We start from the raw sequence: 19,917 nt of genomic DNA on the forward strand, positions 1-19,917 counted from the left end.
CTGAAAATGCAATACCATTTTTACAGGGAGGGTCAATGAAGAGCTCATTAGCAGTGTTTTCATTCTGTAGTGTGCTGTTGCTAACAGAAATAGGTTTAAAAAAAAAAAAACCTGCTTTCATCAATGTCTAAGGTTTCATTTTCTGGCCATTAAAGCCTTGTGTTAAAATGTGTGCAGAACCTACTTATTGTATAGCGTTCCCAGTTCAAAAAATAAATAAGAAATCCCATGCTATTGCTATTCTAGTGTGGGGGGAATAAAGCAGCTTTTATCTTTTTCCCCTCCACCCTTTGGGACTGATATGTTTTTAAAATGTATAATTTCTTCAAAGGAAACATGGTATACATCCCTGTTAAATCCTAAACAATGGCATGTTTCAAAACCATGTAATGGTAATTACCTAAATTTCATGATGCTGCTGAGGGCCGTGACACCTCGTGTAATGCACTCTACAAATTTGGAAGCGGAAGCAAATTAATTTTGTATTAATTCACTTGCTGTATTAATTGTTGAGGCTTAATATGTGCTGCACAAAGCTGTGTGATTCAGCTAAACATAGAAATGGGAATTGAGAATGCACCCAGAGTTTGTGCATTGGTTAGCGCAGGAATCTGTATGCATTTTGAGTTATCCAGTTTCTGCTGTTTCGTGGGTGTTAAAACCAAAACTGTACCAATTATATAACAATTCTGACTAGACTAACAGCTGGTCACAAAACAAAGCTCGTGATTAAATAGAAGTGAGGTTATTGTGCCTATTAATTTAGGTAGTGTTCTCATCTTAAATGTAAAATATCGTTTTTGTTGTGGTTTATGGGCAGAGTCTGAATAGACACAAAAAGGCACCCTTCTCTTTGTGTGTGTTCAGTTTTAAAAATCTACCAGTGAGTTTTTCCACAAAGTAAGTGTTCACATGCGTATTGATAGATATAAACTTTATTTAGGTGTCTAGGTAGTTTTATTAATGGAACGGGGATAGTACTTTTACTACAGATTGTGAGGTTGTTCAAGCAAACTCCACCCTGGCTTCTATAACGTTTAACACAGAATTGATACTCTCTATAAACTGCTTTAATGCCATAATCCCTGGAGTAAATTTCAAAATGTAATATTGTATTGTTAAACACATGTACAAATGTAATTCAGAGTTCAAAAAAAAATTAACATGCATCTGCTTTGTCTGACACTGGCCTTCCTGCATCTCCATCCCGCTTCACCTTTAGTAACTTTGAAGGCCTCAGAACTTCCTCTCGTTGTTTTTGAGTCAATGACTAAGTGGTTTATCTTTCCATCCTTATGTGACTTATTTAAAGAGTTCTTGATTTAGTACCCTTTTGCCATTTTTTAAAGTTGTGGTATGGAAAAGGTAGAAAGGAAGTCTTTTAAATGTGATCCCATCTTTATTTAATCAACAGTTTTTGTTTAACACGGTAGCTATAGATTAATGAATTTTCTTTTCTCCTAATGAAGTTCATCTGTAAATGTTTCCTAACTGTTGAGCTGTGCAGTGCTAAGGTTCAGCTTGGACAGTCAAGACTTGACTTTCAATTTCTTAAAAGTCGGTTTGGAGTGGTCGGCATTCATGTTGACGGATTATTCATATTACAATTTGGAGGAGGATGGTGAATAGCTGAGTGAGTTAAAAGGATCAAAAGTTGTCTAGTTCTGTGAAAATTACAGCCTGTTCTAGACCTAAAAAGCATTATTTCTTTAGTAAGGTACAGCCTACTTTATTTCCTATCACAGCCATTTGCATTCATTTTAAGACCATATTGTTTTGCGTGTAGTTGTTCTCCAGGGTTTTTTCTTTTTTTTAAAAGCAATTATTAAAGTGTATTTTTTCTATGTTTCCAGTTCAGTCAATTTTTGTATTCAGATTTTTTTTTTTGGTAGATCAGCATACAAAGTTCTTCCTGTCTGTCCTGTCCTTTACAAATGGAAAATAGCTGAGTGAAAATTGGGATGGTAAAGTAACCTGATAATCTTTTATTTGAATACAGTGAAAGAGGTCTCTGGAGCTGGAAGTGATCTGGTCTTAGTTTGCTTCTGATGGAAATGAACACTGGCCACCTAGAAGAGCAAGCCTCATTGCCACTTTATAATCCATCTGATCTTAATTTGTGTGTGCATGCCGAATGTGTTTCTGAAATAAATTATTCCTATGGTGATCGCCAGCGATGTCGGTCACATGTGTATCTCGGAATACTGGTGCTATATTTGTGACCCCAGACTGAAGCTGAAAAGGTACAGAAACAATGTGACCCTGTAAAAGACTGGATTTGGCCGTGTGCCTAAGTAAAATAGCTGTTAAACTGAGTTTCAGGCACAGATGGAAATGAGGCAAAAAGACTAATCCCAGCCCGGGCATGGTGGCAGTTGGAATCATAGCTTCACCCGCCTTCGTACATTCTGTCACTCAATGTGTGTGGAAGTTCGAACGCTGCCAGAGGGTTCGAATTATCACTCATGTTTTGGTGGGTTGTGTGTGTGTGTGTGTGTGTGTGTTATCCAGGTTAATATGGTGATTGTACAATGTAAATATAACTTCAGACCACCCAGGATTGATTGATAATTTAACTGATGTATTTATATTTTTTGTACATTAAAAAGTATTGTCTTTTAAAATCCTTCTGGAAATCTGTATTTATTTATGTGTATATTAGAGGCATCATAGTTTTCCTTTAGTCTGGCTGTTTAATGGAAATTAAGCCATAAGTGCTTGGGTATGTTGTAGAGAGGTTTAAGGTATTAGATTGTGTGTGACAACCTTGTTAAAGGCTATGAATCACCAGCTTTTCCTTCTTTCAACTTCCGCTTCTGCAGCCCTAGAACATTTATGTAACTTTGTGAACAGCTCCAGTCCCACTCTGCAGCACATTCGCCAACAATACAGAATATACCTTTCACAAGATCTCCTAGGTGAGTTTTGATGTTGGAGAAAAATTGAACATATAGTGACAAGGATAAAATGGAGCCTTTACCAACCAAGCCCTGCAAAACCATTTTTATATATATTTTTTTAATATAGTGATTTTCCTGTGTTGTAATTTCACAGTGGATTATGGGTTTCTTTGATTGTGGTTTGGCTGCACAGGTTGAGAGTATTCCGAAATATTTCTCTCCTCAAGTACAGTGATCAAATCAGTCCTGAAACTTTCCAGTGGAAAAAATAAATGATATAGTGTAAGCTTGCTAGGACTTCTCTTATATGTTTAGGCCCTTTAAGTTCACATGGCAATTTTAGTTGACACTGCAGTGCTCTGTTCCGGCTTGGTGGCTGACTTTGTCTGTTGAGTCTGCGTATCCAATTTAAGAGTTTTACTTTTCACATTGCAGAACTGCAGAATTATCTCCAGAACAATCCTGGGCTTGTTTTCTGCAGATTCTGCCTCCTTATCGGCCCCACATCAATCTGTTCTTCCATTGAACACTCCATGCGAGCTCGGGTTTCTTTGCAGCTGAGCGGATGTTACACCGACGGTAGAAACATAGGCGTGCATGTGACATCCAACATCCCATGAGCGCTTACACAATGCTGTGTTAATGAGTTTATTCTTTCTCTACAAACTTTTTAACACTTCTGGCAAAGAGACTGGGATTTTTCACATGTCCTGGTTTGTAACACAATTGCTGGTTTTCAGAATAAACATGGATTTAAACAGGAAAACGACAGTGCAGTACTGCATCAGAGGTTCAGGAGGTCATGCAGTCTGCTCTTCTATGTACTTTCAAGACTTCCACATATTGATTTGCAGCGAGCACAAGTTTGCTGTGGTGCTGAGCGTAGTACTATTCTTGTAAAAAAAAAGTTCTCCCTAGGTTTTTTCCTTTATTTCAAATACTGCTGTCAGATAATGCACTCTTTGTTGGGGGGAAACAAAATATAGACCAAATGATTCCATTAAACTGGTGAAAAATCTGGTGACAACAGCAATGTTTTAAACGCATCACTGTGATGGCTTCCACCTTGTCACTGTGTCCACGGTGCCTGTCTGCTTTTTTTTTTTTTTTTGCTGTCATTTTCAAGACAAGGCATTCTGTAGTTACTGCTTCACTACAGTTATAAACAATTAAGTTTGATTTTATATATAATCTGGAAAGTATTGAATGCATTAAACTTAGTAAGGAAGTCAAAATTTGACAAAGTGGGGATTGTGAATGTCCAGATAAAACACATTTCTGATTTTCTTATAGCATTTAAAAACATGATCTATAACCATTTCATTTTCTTACTGAGAATTAATTTAGCATGTATACATGTACCAAGTATTAATATTACACTCCCTTTGATATACTTGTCAATCATTTCAGTGGTTTGTCTAATTTATCAATAGGCTATATCTTATTAAGTAAAAAAACTCCATATCCAAATTAATTAATATAATATGAATTGGCTTTAGACTTCTAAAAACAAACATTTTATGTAAGTATTGGCTTTCATTACATTTTCTTTTTTTAATCAGACAAAAATATGGGCCCTACTGCATGACAATCGGTAGTAGAAGAACATGTTTGTTCTACATGATTCTGAAAATCCTCCTGTCAGAAGCTACTGTCAAAGCTGAGCTTCTGTCATGGCAACAGGTTATTCTAATATTAGATAGGTATTAAATAAATTTAGGTATTTGTTATAAAGGTTACATTACACGCACATTATATTCTATTAGCTAAACTAATGGATACTTCATACTAGTAACATATTTCGACTATATATTATGTACAAATAAAAAGCCTATGTGTGTTGGTGCTTCGAGGCTGAAACTCTTATAGGATTCTACACAATGTCTGTCTGTCATGTTGAATTTTGGCCATCCTTACAGAATTGACCCAAAAACCTTATCGGGCAGTTTCATAAAGGTGCCTCACAAACAATTTGAAAGTTCTGCTCTTTCTGTATTGTGCAAGTAGTCTTTTATAAACTTCTTAAACAATGTAAACTGTACGCCAAGTATCTTGATGGACATTTAAACTTGAACACAAACTGCAGTGCGATAATTCAACATAAAGTGGTCTTCTGAGAGAATAAGCATGATGCTACTAAATTACTTGTGCTAATGTATGTAAATAGTTTGTTCAAAGCTGTGTTCTTAGGTTTATATTGAAAGTATTATTTATCCTAAATAATGTCGGGAGCTTAAATGGTTTAAATTGTTGTGGAATCTGTTGAGAATTTGTCTGGAAGGAATCAATCGCCGAAGTACTGGATTCCATTCATGAAATGAGCGATTTAGTGGAAAATTGAATCAACCTATTTGCTGACTTCAGAACACAAGATTCTAAGAACCTACTAATCGGAGCAAGTTGTGAAACGGTATAGTATTTCCCTTTCCTGGAAAATCAGCATGTATTCATTGACCAGTTCACACCAGGGTTTGCTTTTTCAAAAGCATATAGCGTGTACTATAATACTGTATAGAAAATCCTTTCACAGAAAAGCTTTACAATTGCATTGAATTAGGAAAGCCTTCTGGCAGAAACGTACCTGGATTCTTTGTCCCAAAGTTTTGGTTTCCAAATGATTTGAGAATTTGTCTTTAGATTTGTCTTAAAATGGATGATTACGATTGCTTGTGGTTAGGCTACGTGATTGGCTATCCAAGGCACATTTAACATCCACCTTGTACTTCATAACAGGGATTCACAATCATAGGAACCGAAGTGAGTTCAGTTTGCATTTACTTTAATAAACATTTCATTTAACTAGTAATGTTAATTGTTATATATAGACCTAGCTGTTGCAAATTTTCAGATTTCTAATTTTATACCATGCTTTTCATCTACTACTGTCGGCCTCAGAATCATGAGAAACCCTATAAGTTGTTTAGCATTTATGATGGTACTTCATATTTTTATATTCAGAATATCGAAGATGTAACTGAATTGATGCCTTCAGAGGCGGCTTTACTGTTCTTGTAATTTTTTTATCTGCTGGCAGAGCAATGCTACAGAAAGCAGAATGTGAGGGGGTGAGTTTATGAATCTGAAGAAAACAAATTTAAGGTTTCATGTCACAGATGGGTAAGAAGTGACTCAGTTACAATTTAAAGAAACCTGCCTTATTAAATGACTTTCAGACCTAAACTTCATTAATATCATATGCAGTTGGAAGGGCATGTGTGTTTTCAATTGTATTATTATGTTTTAATGTTTTACTAACTTTCAAAAGCTTTTATAATGTTAATTAAGTAGCTTAGAAAGAGGTACTTTTTTTTTTTTTTTAAATGTGTTAAGTTCGTTGTGGTACATCCTTTTTTCACTGATTTGCTTTGGCAGTCTTTGAAGAAGCTCAGGGTTAGAATTGAGATTGTGCTTCTGCCTCTGTAATTGTTTAGTAGCCCCTGTGCTGCTGGAGACTGGCTAGTGAGGCAGTGATTTTAATAAGTGTGTAATTAAATAGTCCTGAGGAACGAGACTGCCAATACCATCAGCATTTCTCAATTCCAGCACTGGTGACCCCCCTTTTCCCCTCCTGCCTTTACGCCCACAGCCATTTATGACGTCATTGTGAATCATTCTGTCGACTGCAGAAAAAGCATTTAAACAGTGCAGATGGTCTCTTTTTAAGTTTTAATGAAACTGGGTTTAAGATGGATAAAAAAAGTGTTTTGTTTTTTTTCCCTGAAGATGTATATCGAATGAAGTCTGTATGGCTATATGGCAATATATGCATGCACACCCTCCTTGTCATCACAAATGGGAAATATAATTGTGTCCAGAGTCCCAACAAAATTTCTTAGAATGTCTGTATAATTGTACAGTAGCTGCCTTCGCTATTAACCAAAAATAAATAAACAAACAAAAGCCTGAGGTGATCATTGTGGTCCTAAGATGATCATTCATATACTAAGACCTGCATAATTATAGTATATTCATTACATACATAGCAAACCATAATTACTAACAGTAAATACCTACCCAGGAACTATTCATGGAAATTGGCCAAGTGACTCAATCAAAAAGTGTGTCTGTCATGTTTACACGACATCAGTGTTCAAAGTTTACATTGTCCTCACAAATCACATACAATTTGTAACCTTGCTTTGTGTTTTCCATTGTCTTATAAAGTGTTCCTCTCTGTTGCAGTTTAAACCCAGATGTGCAGGAGGCATTTATTGTAGCTTATGTTATAAATATTCTGCTGCTGAAGGCTTTTAGGTGACTTTGAAGAATAAAGTGGGATCGTAATTGTGGCTGGTGAAGCTTGATCATTGAAATCGCCATCCCCAGTGACTCTGCATATCGATTTAGTGTCAGTCTCTCTTGTCCTGAGATGCATTGTTCTCTGAGCACCTCCCTGGTTAATTATTTAAAAGGCAAAGTAAAGTAACCATATATGGCTCACTTCCTGCTTAGTAGGCAGTGAAAATAGCAATTAGGTGTTGGAATAGTGAAGCAAAGCAAATCTGAAAGTAAACGGCAGCAGCCTTTGACCTGCCTGTGTAAATGCGTTTGTGACTTGGATCTTTTTCTTGTGATAAACTCTGCCCAATGCGGTGCTTTTGCTGTGGCCCTTCAAACTTCATAGGACTGTACTGAACGCACCCGAATGTCTCCGCTCACAGGGTATGGTAAAGGCCAATAGACTGCAGCTGGGCACAATCTCTCGTGAAGTCTCTCTGCAGTTTTCATAGTGGTGTCTAGGGTACGTCTGCATTGATCATCCCCTTTTTCTTCCGTTTCCAAACAATCTTTCATGAATGGTAAATGTTGCCAATGAAAACTGATATATCTAGAAAAGCAGATGACTGTTTTATTTGTGAAGTTGACCGAACCTCTTTCCCTTTCTCACGCAGTGACAGCTACATTGTGCGCGTGAAAGCAGTGGTTATGACCCGGGATGACTCTAGTGGAGGATGGCTTGCACAAGAAGGCGGTGGACTGAGCAGAGTTGGGGTCTGTAAGGTCATTCACACGGAGCTGGGCGGGAAAAGTGACTTCCTTATTCTCGGAGAGCGGCTGAAAGATAAACAGGTAATGATTGTCTCTTCCATTGCTGATACCTTCCTCAAAACAGGAGCACATCCTTCAGACTCCCATCAGTGACAAACTAGATCTGGTATCAAACACTGTGTAGATGTTCTCATAGAAACAGTGATCCCAGTCTTACAGTTATCCTATTATTCACGAGGGCTCATCAGTGAAGATCTCCACATCTTTGAGATCAATAGTGAATCCCGAGTAGCTGTTAATCATGGGATCTTCAACTCATGGTACATCTCCAGGCCCAATGTTAACCCATGTTACAGTGGGGTCCCCTGCAGGACTGGTCAGTGATAGTGGGCACTGTTCCTGTCCTTCACAAGTGTTTGTTCATGGATGTCTTGTACCTTTGAAGAGGAGATGCATGCTTAGTGAGGAATACTAAGGACAGAGCAGCACTTTGTAGAGCCTAGAACTTCCTGTTCAGTCAATGTCATAGAGATAAATTATTAACTGAATCAGAGCTTGCTCAAAACATCTTGGTTACATGAAAAATGATGTTGAGGCTTGGGTGCTAGTGTGGCGTCTGCATTTTGTGAAGCAAGCAATGACGGAATCTGCAAAATTTGTCAGTGGTTAGAGCAATAGTTAAATACTGCTTTTCTGGAAAATGACAATTGACTACATTATGACAATTTAACCAGCTGAATGTCATTTCTCATTTGTAATGCATTGTAGTTTGTTTTTTCAGATATTGCATGGAAACTACAATATTCTGCAGTTCATGTATAAATGACTGTGTAAATTCTGCAGTTTCTGTGAAATTACCAGTATAATGTAATTTTACATGTGTATCAATTTCTTATTTTATAATTTTGCCACAATCAGTAGTAAGCACAAAATGCAGCTAAGAATTGTTTATGAAACCAGAGATATCCTTAAAAAATACTGCATGTGGCCATTTTTATGTAAGCCTATTTTTTTTTTTTTTTTACAAATGCTTAGCAAGTAACGGACGGAGGTGCAGTCTGTTGCACCAAATCAAAATAACTGCATCATTGCATGTATGGTGAAGGACTATTTCCTTAATCATTAATCATTAAATATCATTTGACTTTACTGTAAAATGATGTATTATATTAATCTTACCCATTAAGCCTGAAAGTGCAATGAAAGGAAATAAAATACGCATGAATAATTTTTGGCAAGAGGGCAGAATAATTTATCAAAAGGCCTGAAAAACCTGTTTGTGATATTGTAATGTCATTTCTGCTGGTTCTCACATCTAGGTTATTTATCTCTTTGGGAGTGATGTAGGGAACCTTCCCCTAAATTCCTTGGTGGAAAGCACTCTGCCAAGCATAGGCATTCCAAGGAGAGGAAAAAAAAGAATATATCAATGCTTAAATATCTTTGTGTTTTTTGCAGGTTATTCTAGAGTGTTTCTTAAAGAAGGACTTGATTTACACAAAGGCGACCCCCACGTTTCACCACTGGAAAGTTGACAACAAAAAGTGTGGGCTGACTTTTCAGAGTCCGGCAGATGCACGTGCATTTGACAGAGGTGTAAGGAAAGCAATCGAAGACTTGACAGAAGGTAATCCACTTCCAGAAATAACACTCAAGTAGTTTGGTCATATTTTAGTGGACAAAGTGGAAGGATGTGTCGGTTTGCCAATATTGGTACATTTTCTCAATAGAATCTTCTAGGGAAATTCTGTGAATTTCTAAAACACCAGAAAATTGGACTTGTACAGCACATTCATTCAGAATTATACTTCCTGAACTCAATGCTTTACTTGAGTCTAAATGTCCTCTCTCCATTTATCTTTGTTAATCTTACAGCAAAGATATTCTCTTTTCTGCCTTGGAAATGTGTCTTACTTGTGCAGTTGGCATCACTAATGCATATGTAAGGGCTGCCCAATATGTTTTTTTGATGGAAGAATTTCAACTATGTCACTGCCTTAGTACTATGTGCACTTCTGTTTCAGTAGTTATTTGGCCAACTCCACCTAGATGTTTTAGAAATGTTGCAGTTTAAGTTCTGAAGACCAGTACCAGATTTAGTTCTGACTTTACAGGTTTAACTTTGATTACCTGTCTCGTATAAGGCTTGTTTTAATAAAACCAAAAAAGGGTATCTCAGATGTTCAGTATCTAGACTAAATGGTGTAGACAACAAAAGGCAATTTTCCAACCACTTGGAGCCATGTGTAATTAACCTTTGACCTTTTCACATCACTCCTTTTGCTCGTCGCAAAGTGACTTACATAAAATGGAATTTAAGACTAGAGAGCGGTACTGACAGATTTTGTGTTTGATTATGAAGCATCATTCCTGTTTTATACTCTTTATTTGCTGTTAAACAGTACAACAAGCTTTTTTATAATCTGTTTCTGATTTACCAGCACACCATCTTGTAAGTGTGAGTATGTATTCCATTACCAGAAAATCATTAGTGGATTTAATTCCATTACTGTTTCTTTCTTTGACCCATTTAAGTGGGTTTAAAGCCAAATCCTCTAGCTGTTCTTCTGTTCTTCATTTTGCCTTTTGAGCCAATCGCAACATAACCATGATTTATGCCTTGAAGACACTTGTAAGTAGAAACACAAGGCTTCAAACTGGAGGCCATTTCCCTGAGCGGATAACAAAAGTTTTGTTTCTCAAAGACTTTCCTCAGAAGTGTTTTGTTTTGTTTTTTATTTTGTTTGTTCTTTCTTTAATAGGTAAAGGAGACTTTGACATTTCTCTCTCACTCAATAAATCATATAGCAACATACTCTAGGACTTATTGAGCTTTTTCCTAAAGTTGAACATTTAAATGTATTTTGTCTATAAACTATTTATGAAGAAAAAATAACCTCCATTTTATTTTTATTTTTATTTTTTTAATATATATCCCTGTGTGTTTTAATAAAAACTTAAACTAGCTGGTTTGGCCTTAATTTCATTTTGTATGACCTTGAACATAATCCAAGCCAAATCATAGCTTTAATCAATATCTTAAAAAATAGGTTTATTTTTGTTTGGTGGGTTTTCTTTAGTTTAGTTTGTTTGTCAATATTTATCCTGTGCCTTCCAATGAAATAAGTGTTCTTTGTAAAAGATCTGTGTTTTACTTTTGAGTCCTTTAACTGACTGTCTAAAACTACAACAGGAAGGCAACAGCAGGATCTAAGTGAGAAGATGCAATAAAATATAGCACAGTCATTAATATGTTGGTGAACTTTTCTGAAGAAACATTTGCATCGGTGTCAATTGTATGTTTCCTGTCAAAATTGCCTGTAGTATTGTGTGAAATTGGTACTCAGAAGCTGATTCATTTTTTAGGGGGTGATGTATACATCAAATCACTGTCAGCTCTTGATGAGTTTCCTTACTTTTTAAATGTATTGTTAGGATCTACGACTTCCTCTTCGACAATCCAGAATGAGGCAGAGGTGGGCGATGATGATGTGTTCACGGTGAGTCTTAAGCAAATGTCATTTCAGCTCTTTAGTGCATGTGGTAAATTGTTGGTAATTGAACTTAAAGGAAAATTACATTAGCAGGTTAAATTAAAAGTTTTCAGAGAATTTTCTTAGAACACTCCTGTTGTATTTTTTCTTTGGTGTTTTCATTTTTTTTTTTTTTTAACGGACCGATTTTGGGTCTTTTTTTGTCAGTATGTGGAAGTGCGTGTGAAGATTTGCTGTTATTTTTGGTCCGAGTCTAGCTCAAAGAGATGACCCTTTGTTTTCTTGAGATCTTCAGCATGATAAGGGGCTAGCCAGGTTTCCTGTAGTGCTTTGACCAAACTCTCCCGACACTTGGCATTTCATTTGTTTCCGTTCTTTTGTCACAGTCATAGGAGATGAACAACAGCAGGCTGGGTTAAAAGGTGATTTCCTGTACTCCACAGTAAAACTATCATTAGCAGCTGCTTCCCAGCTACCTGCCAGAGTGATTTATTGGTGCATGGGGGGAAAGGGAAGCCTGCCCATAGAGCTAATGGTTTACTCTTGACAAACAATCTTCAGAGACATCACCCGAGCTGCAGCCGGGGCGGGTCATCATGTCACACAGTCTGTAAGGAGGTTCCCTTGGCGCAGGGATGTGCAGGATACTCAGGGTGGCAGTGGGTTGGGTTAGAGACCTGTCTGTGATCTGGGCTTGCAAGTCTTGTAGTTTAGTGTGAATCTTTTCTTGTTTGTAAAAGACAGATGTACTTAATTAATATTGCAGACTTACCTATACATTAAAAAAGCCTCTGACAACATGAGGTGATGAGCAGATTTTCTAAGGTCTTGTTTCTTAAGTCTTCCATTCTACAGAACTGATGTGGTTGTTTTCATCAGTGTCTGTGTAATGTACTGAAATTGTATTTCCCAAACAGTATTTTATCGGTAATCGGGTGTCTTGAAGCTCTACTACTCAATACATCGAATATGAATAAGCTGTTGGAAGCTGGAATTAATCTGAAACAATGGTAGAAGTTGTTTTGGTAGAAGCCTTTCTGTTTAAATTAGTACAAAAATAAAATAAACATAGTCCGCTGTCTCTGGCAAAATATAATATTTTGGAAATAGATGCGTGATTAGCAAACATCCGTATTTAATCCTTTGAATATGAAACATTTCAAGTACTGGATTGCGATTAATTTGCCGCTGTGGTAGATGAAGCTGTCCTATGCAGGCAGTTGTTTTGTGTCTGTCGCTGCTGCCTGAAAGAGAGTCTCCTCTGAAGCTCGAAGCTCTGGAAGTGACCTTTCCTAAAATTCCCTGCAAGAGTCAAGTCACTGTAGACAGCAGTAATGCCGCTGTGGATTTACAGCTTCTGAGACAGGGAGGGAACATTCCTCCTGAATTATTCCAGATAAGCTAACCTATACATAACCTTTGTAAGTATTTATATTAATTTGTTAGGGGCCATTGAGAATATCCCTTTCGCAGTTCACCATTGTTTTTTCTTTGCTTGTTTTATTCTGTGTCACTCCCTCCCAAACCTCACAGAAGTCTGTTCTTTGTGTGACACCTTACTGCAAAACAAAAATACAACGTACACGGCTCTAGCCCAGTATTTGACATATGACTCAAGACAGAACACCATACTTAGTTTCTAGATTAACCAGTTCTCCCACACCACAAGCAAAAAACAATCCTTATTTCAATATGTAAATTGAGATTATCCTTCCAAGTATTCCATTGCATTTTCAGAATAAGTTTATTTTAGAGTTGTATTCATTCAAAATGTGTGCCCATCGGGCATATACAATATACCACAAACAGTTCTTGCTTTAAGTTGCAGTAATGAAAGTTTGTAGTCTTCCTTTAAAGGCAGCTCCAGAGAGGAAAAGCAAGGATATCAAATGTGATACAGAAAAATCTATTTATATATTACTCTGCTAAATTGAGATGTCCAGGTGGTGTGATGAATGTGATCCATGTTAAACTTTGATTTTCCATTATACTTTATATTCTCGTTGAGTTCAAAATATTTTAAAACACCCCTTCAATAAAAGGATTATCACAATTTGTTCTAAACGTGGAACATAACACCAAACAGACTTCATACTGTGCTTACTTAGTCTACCAACATCAAAATGTTGGTGCAGCTCTTCAACACCAGTGTTATGTCACACATTTGAATAGCCTTAATTTCCACAGACAAGATCTTTTCATGAGTCACCGGCATTTTTGCAGTTGTCTCAACCCAACAGCAGAAATGCAGCATAATAGTGCTGCAAAGCCTTTTATACTGCAAATGATAATTGTGTTTATTTAACTGCAGGCTTCCCTGGAGCTAGTGGCCACTCCTGATAAGCACAGTGATACGTGAGGCTGGCAGCGTTTCATAATTTCCCAAAATAAATCCAGCCAACAAGGAAGGTGCCCCCACCCTGCTTTGTACACAGACAGTGTACTGCCATTTAATTTTTACCTTGACATGCTGTACCAGCATTGTGTATATTTATTTCAAAATGAATTCTTCAAGCAGTACACCTGAAAAATGTACAGAGGTGTTTGTATAGGAACTAAATAAAGATGCTCGTACTACTCTGAGGGACAACTTCAGGTCTGATAACCTCACTGCCCAGGCACAGGCCGTTGCGCCGTGCCGCCGAGCCGAAGCTGCCGTGCGTTTCCTCCTGCCTGCAGAGTGGGTTTGTGCTCAGCTCTTGGCGGTTGCATGCAGAGCCAGGCCCCTGCTCAGCTTGTAAACATTATGTTGTTTGAGAAAGAGGCAGCATTGGCAGGGTGACAGGGAGATGATTGACAACTTCCTGTTAGCTCTGAAAAAGGATCAGGGAATTGCCTTGCAGTGCATAACACCACGGGCAGAGCAGGGCCTGAGGAACATGCTGGAAGGAAGTGGGATCTGAAATCCCTGAAGACAACCATGCCTGGCTCTGTGCACCCCTTCCTTTCAAATCTCCCAGCTCCACACCTCCCCTGACTGGCTCAGACCATCTGTCTTATTGGTGACAGGAAGGAGGGTTTAATCAGAGCCCAAGGGCAGATGATTTTTTTTTTATTCTTTTTCTTTTTCTCCTTTCCTTTTTAAATTGCTGCTTCAGAAGTTAGCTTGTAATTTCCACAGGATATTCAATCTTGGGAACAGGATTGACATTAATCAGTTGCTTCTTAAATGTTTACATAGCTGGTCATTTTTTTTATTATTATTATTATTTTGTTTAAGCTTGGTTGGTAGTATTGCTTTTATTTCTTTAATATTTATTCTGTCCCTGTGGTGAGGCAATGCTTCCGTGTTTTTCTTAAGGTCCTGTAAAAATGGACAGAAGTTCTTTGCAGAGCAGAATTCACAAAATACAGCAGGATTCTCATGGAGCATTGCATCCCTTAGTTTTTAGTATTGGGGTATTCCCTCCTTGATGGGAATGAATTAAAATTGAACGAATTTAAGGAGCACCCTAACGACTGCAATTGCTTGTTATCAATATATTAAAAATTTCACATCTTTGTGGCAGAAAAGTTTTTTTTTTAGTACAGCTTTCCTGTCGGATCCTAAAAGGGTTTTAGTTGCATCAGCTGCCAAGTTCCATTTCGGTGTCTGGACCGACGTCTGAAATACTGCAGATAATTAGTGTGACTGTAAATATCCCATTCCCCGAGTGCCTTCTTCAAATGGCGCTAAGGGAGGCTTTTGGTGAATTCTCCTCTCGTCTTGGCTGTTGCATATTGGTAGGGCTGCCTAGTAGTAGTTAAAGCTGTAGTTTGATTATTAGTTTTGAGTTGCACACATCTTTCTCTATTGTCTAAATAACTTTTTATAGTTCCGTGTTGATGTCACTTTATACACCAGCATCAGCCAAATAAGATCATAACAATAACCTATGTCTTGCTATTTGTTTATGGAAGTTGGAAGATTGCATTTAAGTACTTTCTTGTGGAAATCTCAAGCAGATTTAAAGTCAGACTGGATAGGATCCTTGGATCACTCGGTTTCTAAAGGACACCAAATGAGCATGATGGGTCGAATGGCCTCCTCTCATTTGTAAACTTTGTTCTTAGATGAGATACAATAATATTCAATTAGTGAATGTGTTTTGTTCGGATGAAAAATAAAATTAGCCCAGCTACAGAAAATGTAAAGTACCCGCCCCATCCCACCCCAGCGGTGCTGCAGATTGTACAGTGTTGGTGAGTGAAGCTAATAAAGGGGGTGATTTGTATAATTGCAACAACATTTCGGACCCAAAATGACCCACCAGTGCATTCCTCAGTCATTATCTCAATTTACCTTTTACCTTGAAAATGTGATTGCGACTCATTAGGTCCTAAATTAACCAAATGCAACAAAGGTATGTCTTTGAATCAAAGTTGCAGAAATCTCTTTGAAGTCAAGCTTATCTCTACTTTGTAAACTTACAAAGAATTTGATACGTTTTTCTTTCCTGTTAAAATTGCTCACTATTATAGCAGAGATCTACTGTTTTATAATGCCTTCAGTGTAAACATTTGAAAGGGTCTGTGCTTTTAATGATCTATAGCAGACAGACCCGGCTATCCTTCTAAACAGATTTTTAAATCATGTTGGCTTAGGGTTTTGGCAGAGCTGGGAGGGACGCCTGTATTATTTTTGGCTCTGTGTTCTGAACTCTTTGTAGGCACATGTAATAAAAAAAAATTAAGTATCAAAACCTTCTGCGCAACACAACGCTGGTTGCCTGTGTATAAGGCACTCTCTAAACACATGGCAGACCAAGAAACAGTCAGCTGCAATAATAAAAGCATACATTTAAACTTTAATATTCGATGAGCAGGTATGGGAGGGTCAGTCATAGCCATTTGATGACATGTTCCACAACATGACACAAGGCTCGCCTACATTTTTTTTTTCTTTCTAGTTTCTAGATTTTTGCTGTAGATCGATGGCACACCCATCCCATCACATGTTTACAACTTTTCATTGTATTTAAAAGATCTTAACGTATAAATAGCTGCTCATCAGATCAAAGCCCTGATCATTCCTGAGCATTCCATTTTAAATCAACTTTATCTGTTTGTTTCTTTATTTGGGGGTGGGGGTGTATCTTTAATTTTGGAAGCTCAGCTCTATTGCAAAAATCTTAAGGAATAATTCCTTGGTGTAGCATGTTGTTCTGGCTGTGTTGTGCCTCACACTAGTGTCAGCCTTTCTGAAACCCTCTTCTGTATGCTTCTCCATCTCCACAGTAGCTCTCATGCAATTGACATCTTAAATGTCTCCACATACCAACTAAACAGGGAAAATATTGCTATCCATAAGTTTAGTACCTCTTTAGTCTAAGTGTTTGTGTAAAGTAGAAGTGTGCAAAGAAGAAGGGGTAGGAATAGTTTGTTTTTATCCAGTGTTATTTGCTTTAATCCACTGAAGTACTGCTGTGTCTGAGCTGAGAACAGAGTGGTTTGTTTGAGGAAGAGCAGACAGATTTATTTTACACTGGCAGTGAAATGGCTTTCCTTACACCATTTAGTGACATTAGGAATAAACCCCTAATTGAAAAGGGGGACGTGGCAGGAGCTAAAGACTGGCAGTCCTTCCTTGATTTCATCCATGACTTAAATAGCACATCAGTACATGATCAGTTAGGAAAGTCTCAATTCCACCTGGCACAGATAGACTGGCATCGAAAAGTAGGCTGGCGCCACAGCACATCAAAACCGCCTTTGTTTCCCCACCGTATTGCTTGCAGTTATTGAAGGAAACGACTCTTGTTGCCTATGCTAAGGCAGGAGAGAGACTTCATTATTTATATTGGCATATAATACAGGTATTAGATGAAGCAGGCCGTGCATCGTCAGAGGTGAGAGCTGTGTCGTCCGAGATCATTTATTTGTCCTGTTTTCTGCATTCAAAAAACATAATATTGTATTACCGGGCTCTGAAGTGTTCTTTGATAAATGAAGCCAAGTGCCAGTGTGGAAGTATTCAGGAATATGTATTCATTTAAAACGCATTTCTGAACAAAGGGCAACAGTTTTGTCTTGTGGGTATTTAACTAACTACAAATTCATTCAAATTTGATGCACTTTAAATACTGTATTACATAGTGGTTTGTCAGTGATGTCATGGAATTTGGTGTCTGTATGCAAATAAAAGCCACACTTACATTTTTGTAAGTTGTATTTTATGATGGTTATTGTTTTGTCAATTTTAAGAGTTGATTTACATTTTCCTTAAGTACTCAGTGATTTACTGTGTTGTGGCAAAGTCACCTAGACAGTTCAGGGGTGTGTAGGATACATTCTGTTTTGCTGAAAAAAGCCCAGACTACCAGCCATGTTCAATCAGCATATCAAGATGCATCTTGCAACTTTTCTCATATTCTCATCCTTAAGACTAGCCATTAGAATTCACTCTTTCATCCATATAGACAGGGCTGCTTGGCTCAATAACTCTTGTATATCAATTTAATTTAATCCATATTGTTTGCTAACTGCTGGAGATGATCACAGGCATTTAGAAACTGCAGATGGCTTACAGATGTACACCATTTGAATTACTTTTTTAAATTATTTTATCATGGCATTATTATAGTTCTGTACATTTGTGTGTGTTTGTGTCTCTCTGTCTCTGTCATTTACTTATTTATTTTATCCCCTCTCCAAAAAAAAAGAATGCTACCGATAGCTCTTCAAACTCTTCCCAGAAGAAGGATCACTCTATGCAGGCGCTGGCCTCCCCTAATTTCTGTGAAGCCCGAAGACATCGCTGCATCCTGGGCCACTTACATGACCATTACAGCACCGCGGACCACTACCTTCTGGATCAGGTCAGTGCCGTCCACTGAGAGCAGACCGTAACACGCAGCGTCTGCCGGATGTCTCCGTGTGTTTGTGACGCCGATCCCTCCATAGAGACGCATGCCCCTCACATGTATTCATCAAGCTGTGGGGTCCTGCCTTTGATCTGTGGGGAGATCTGGTAAAATTATATGCACTATTGTGAGGAGAGTACTGGACCGTTCACAGCAACTTAAAAGCATAGACATTTTTCTAAACTCAAAGAGAAACCACAGGACGCTCTGTGTAACGGCGTCCTGGGTTTCTGTTCAGCAATACCTGCTCGGACACAATATGTAAAGAAAACAAAAATGCTTGTCTGCTAATTGATATGGCACTGTTAATAAGAGAGATTCCAGTTTTGCATTGTAACTGGTTACCATTGAGCAACTTCCAAAATCCATTGTTTTCGCTCAGTTGTTGAAATAAATGCATTTCGGTTGCAAGATTTCAGTGAGGGAATGTAAAGTAGAATGAAAATCTGTCAATTCAAACATTTACTTGTACAAACAGTCATTTGCAATGCTTGTTCAGAAAAAGTGTGTTCAGGTATACTAATGGATTAAACCTCTCTCATTTATACCTTTGTACATCACATTACAAAAAATGTAAGGAAAGTGCAAGAATATAGTTGCTAGGAATTATGGGTGAAACTTTCCGAACTGCTGAAAAATGCTTGAGCCCCATACTAGTTCTGCAGAGCTATGTGTAGGTTTTTTTTTTTTTTTTTTACACGCCAGAAATTTGAAATTGTGGCCTTTTTTCCCTTTCAGTCTGTGCCTAAACTTCCGCGTCACGTCAGCTTCCAGGACGACGACGAGGAGATTGTGCGCATCAACCCTCGAGAGAAGACCTGGTTGACGGGCTACGAGGACTACAGACACGCGGCCGTGAGGGAGAAGTTCATTGACCCCGAGGACGTAGACTCCTATGTACAGTTTGCCAAAAGCGAGGCTTCAAAGCACGACTATAACTACCCCTACGTGCCCAATTCTGACTTGAGTCACAAGGATCTGAAGGGCGGCGGGGGAGTGGTGAACACACAGCCTCGATCCTTCAAATCCAAGTCCCGGCGGAGGAAGGAGGATGGGGAGCGCTCGCGGTGCGTGTACTGCAGGGACATGTTCAATCACGAGGAGAACGGCCGGGGCCAGTGCCAGGACGCTCCCGACCCCATACGAACCTGCATCCACAGGGTCAGCTTCATGTGGTGCGCGGACAGTTTGCTTTACCACTGCATGTCGGACCCTGAGGGGGACTATTCGGATCCCTGCTCCTGTGACACCAGCGACGACCGGTTCTGCCTGCGCTGGCTGGCGCTGGTCACCCTGTCCTTCCTGGCGCCATGTATGTGCTGTTACCTGCCACTGCGTGCCTGTTACCAGTGCGGCGTGGCGTGCAGGTGTTGTGGAGGGAAGCATAAAGCCGTGGGGTGATTTTTCTTGTTTTTCTTCGGTTTTATCTTTTCTGAATTCCAGATGGGGGGGGTGAATAATTTGGAGCTTATTGGCTTTGGGTTTTTATAAACTCTGAGGGGACGTTTCTCTCACCTCAGCCTCTAGCAAAAGAAATTCCCAGTTCTTTGGGCCTCTAGTGCCACCATGTCATGCATTATAAAGGACTAACCAATGATTACTCATTTATATGTAAACAGGTACTTTATATTTTTACACTGATTTGTTTTAAGAACTTGAATTCTTTTTTATGTTGAGTGTGGTTGATGTGAG

At 38.3% G+C, this 19,917-nt stretch overlaps 1 protein-coding gene across 1 annotated transcript in view; it reads left to right on the forward strand.

The window, feature by feature from the left end:
* spred2b (sprouty related EVH1 domain containing 2b) overlaps positions 1-19,917 on the forward strand; it is a 37,459-nt gene that overhangs the window by 15,211 nt on the left and 2,331 nt on the right. The window contains exons 2-6 of the mRNA XM_066697372.1: positions 7,793-7,970; positions 9,348-9,516; positions 11,325-11,389; positions 18,025-18,180; positions 18,964-19,917. The exon at positions 18,964-19,917 is cut by the window's right edge and continues 2,331 nt beyond it. Of these exons, the coding sequence (XP_066553469.1) occupies positions 7,793-7,970; positions 9,348-9,516; positions 11,325-11,389; positions 18,025-18,180; positions 18,964-19,626 (1,231 nt within the window). The 3' untranslated portion in view covers positions 19,627-19,917. The remainder of the gene's footprint in view (positions 1-7,792; positions 7,971-9,347; positions 9,517-11,324; positions 11,390-18,024; positions 18,181-18,963) is intronic.

The sequence above is a fragment of the Amia ocellicauda genome, chromosome 23 (assembly GCF_036373705.1).
Source record: "Amia ocellicauda isolate fAmiCal2 chromosome 23, fAmiCal2.hap1, whole genome shotgun sequence".
Lineage (NCBI taxonomy): Eukaryota > Metazoa > Chordata > Actinopteri > Amiiformes > Amiidae > Amia > Amia ocellicauda.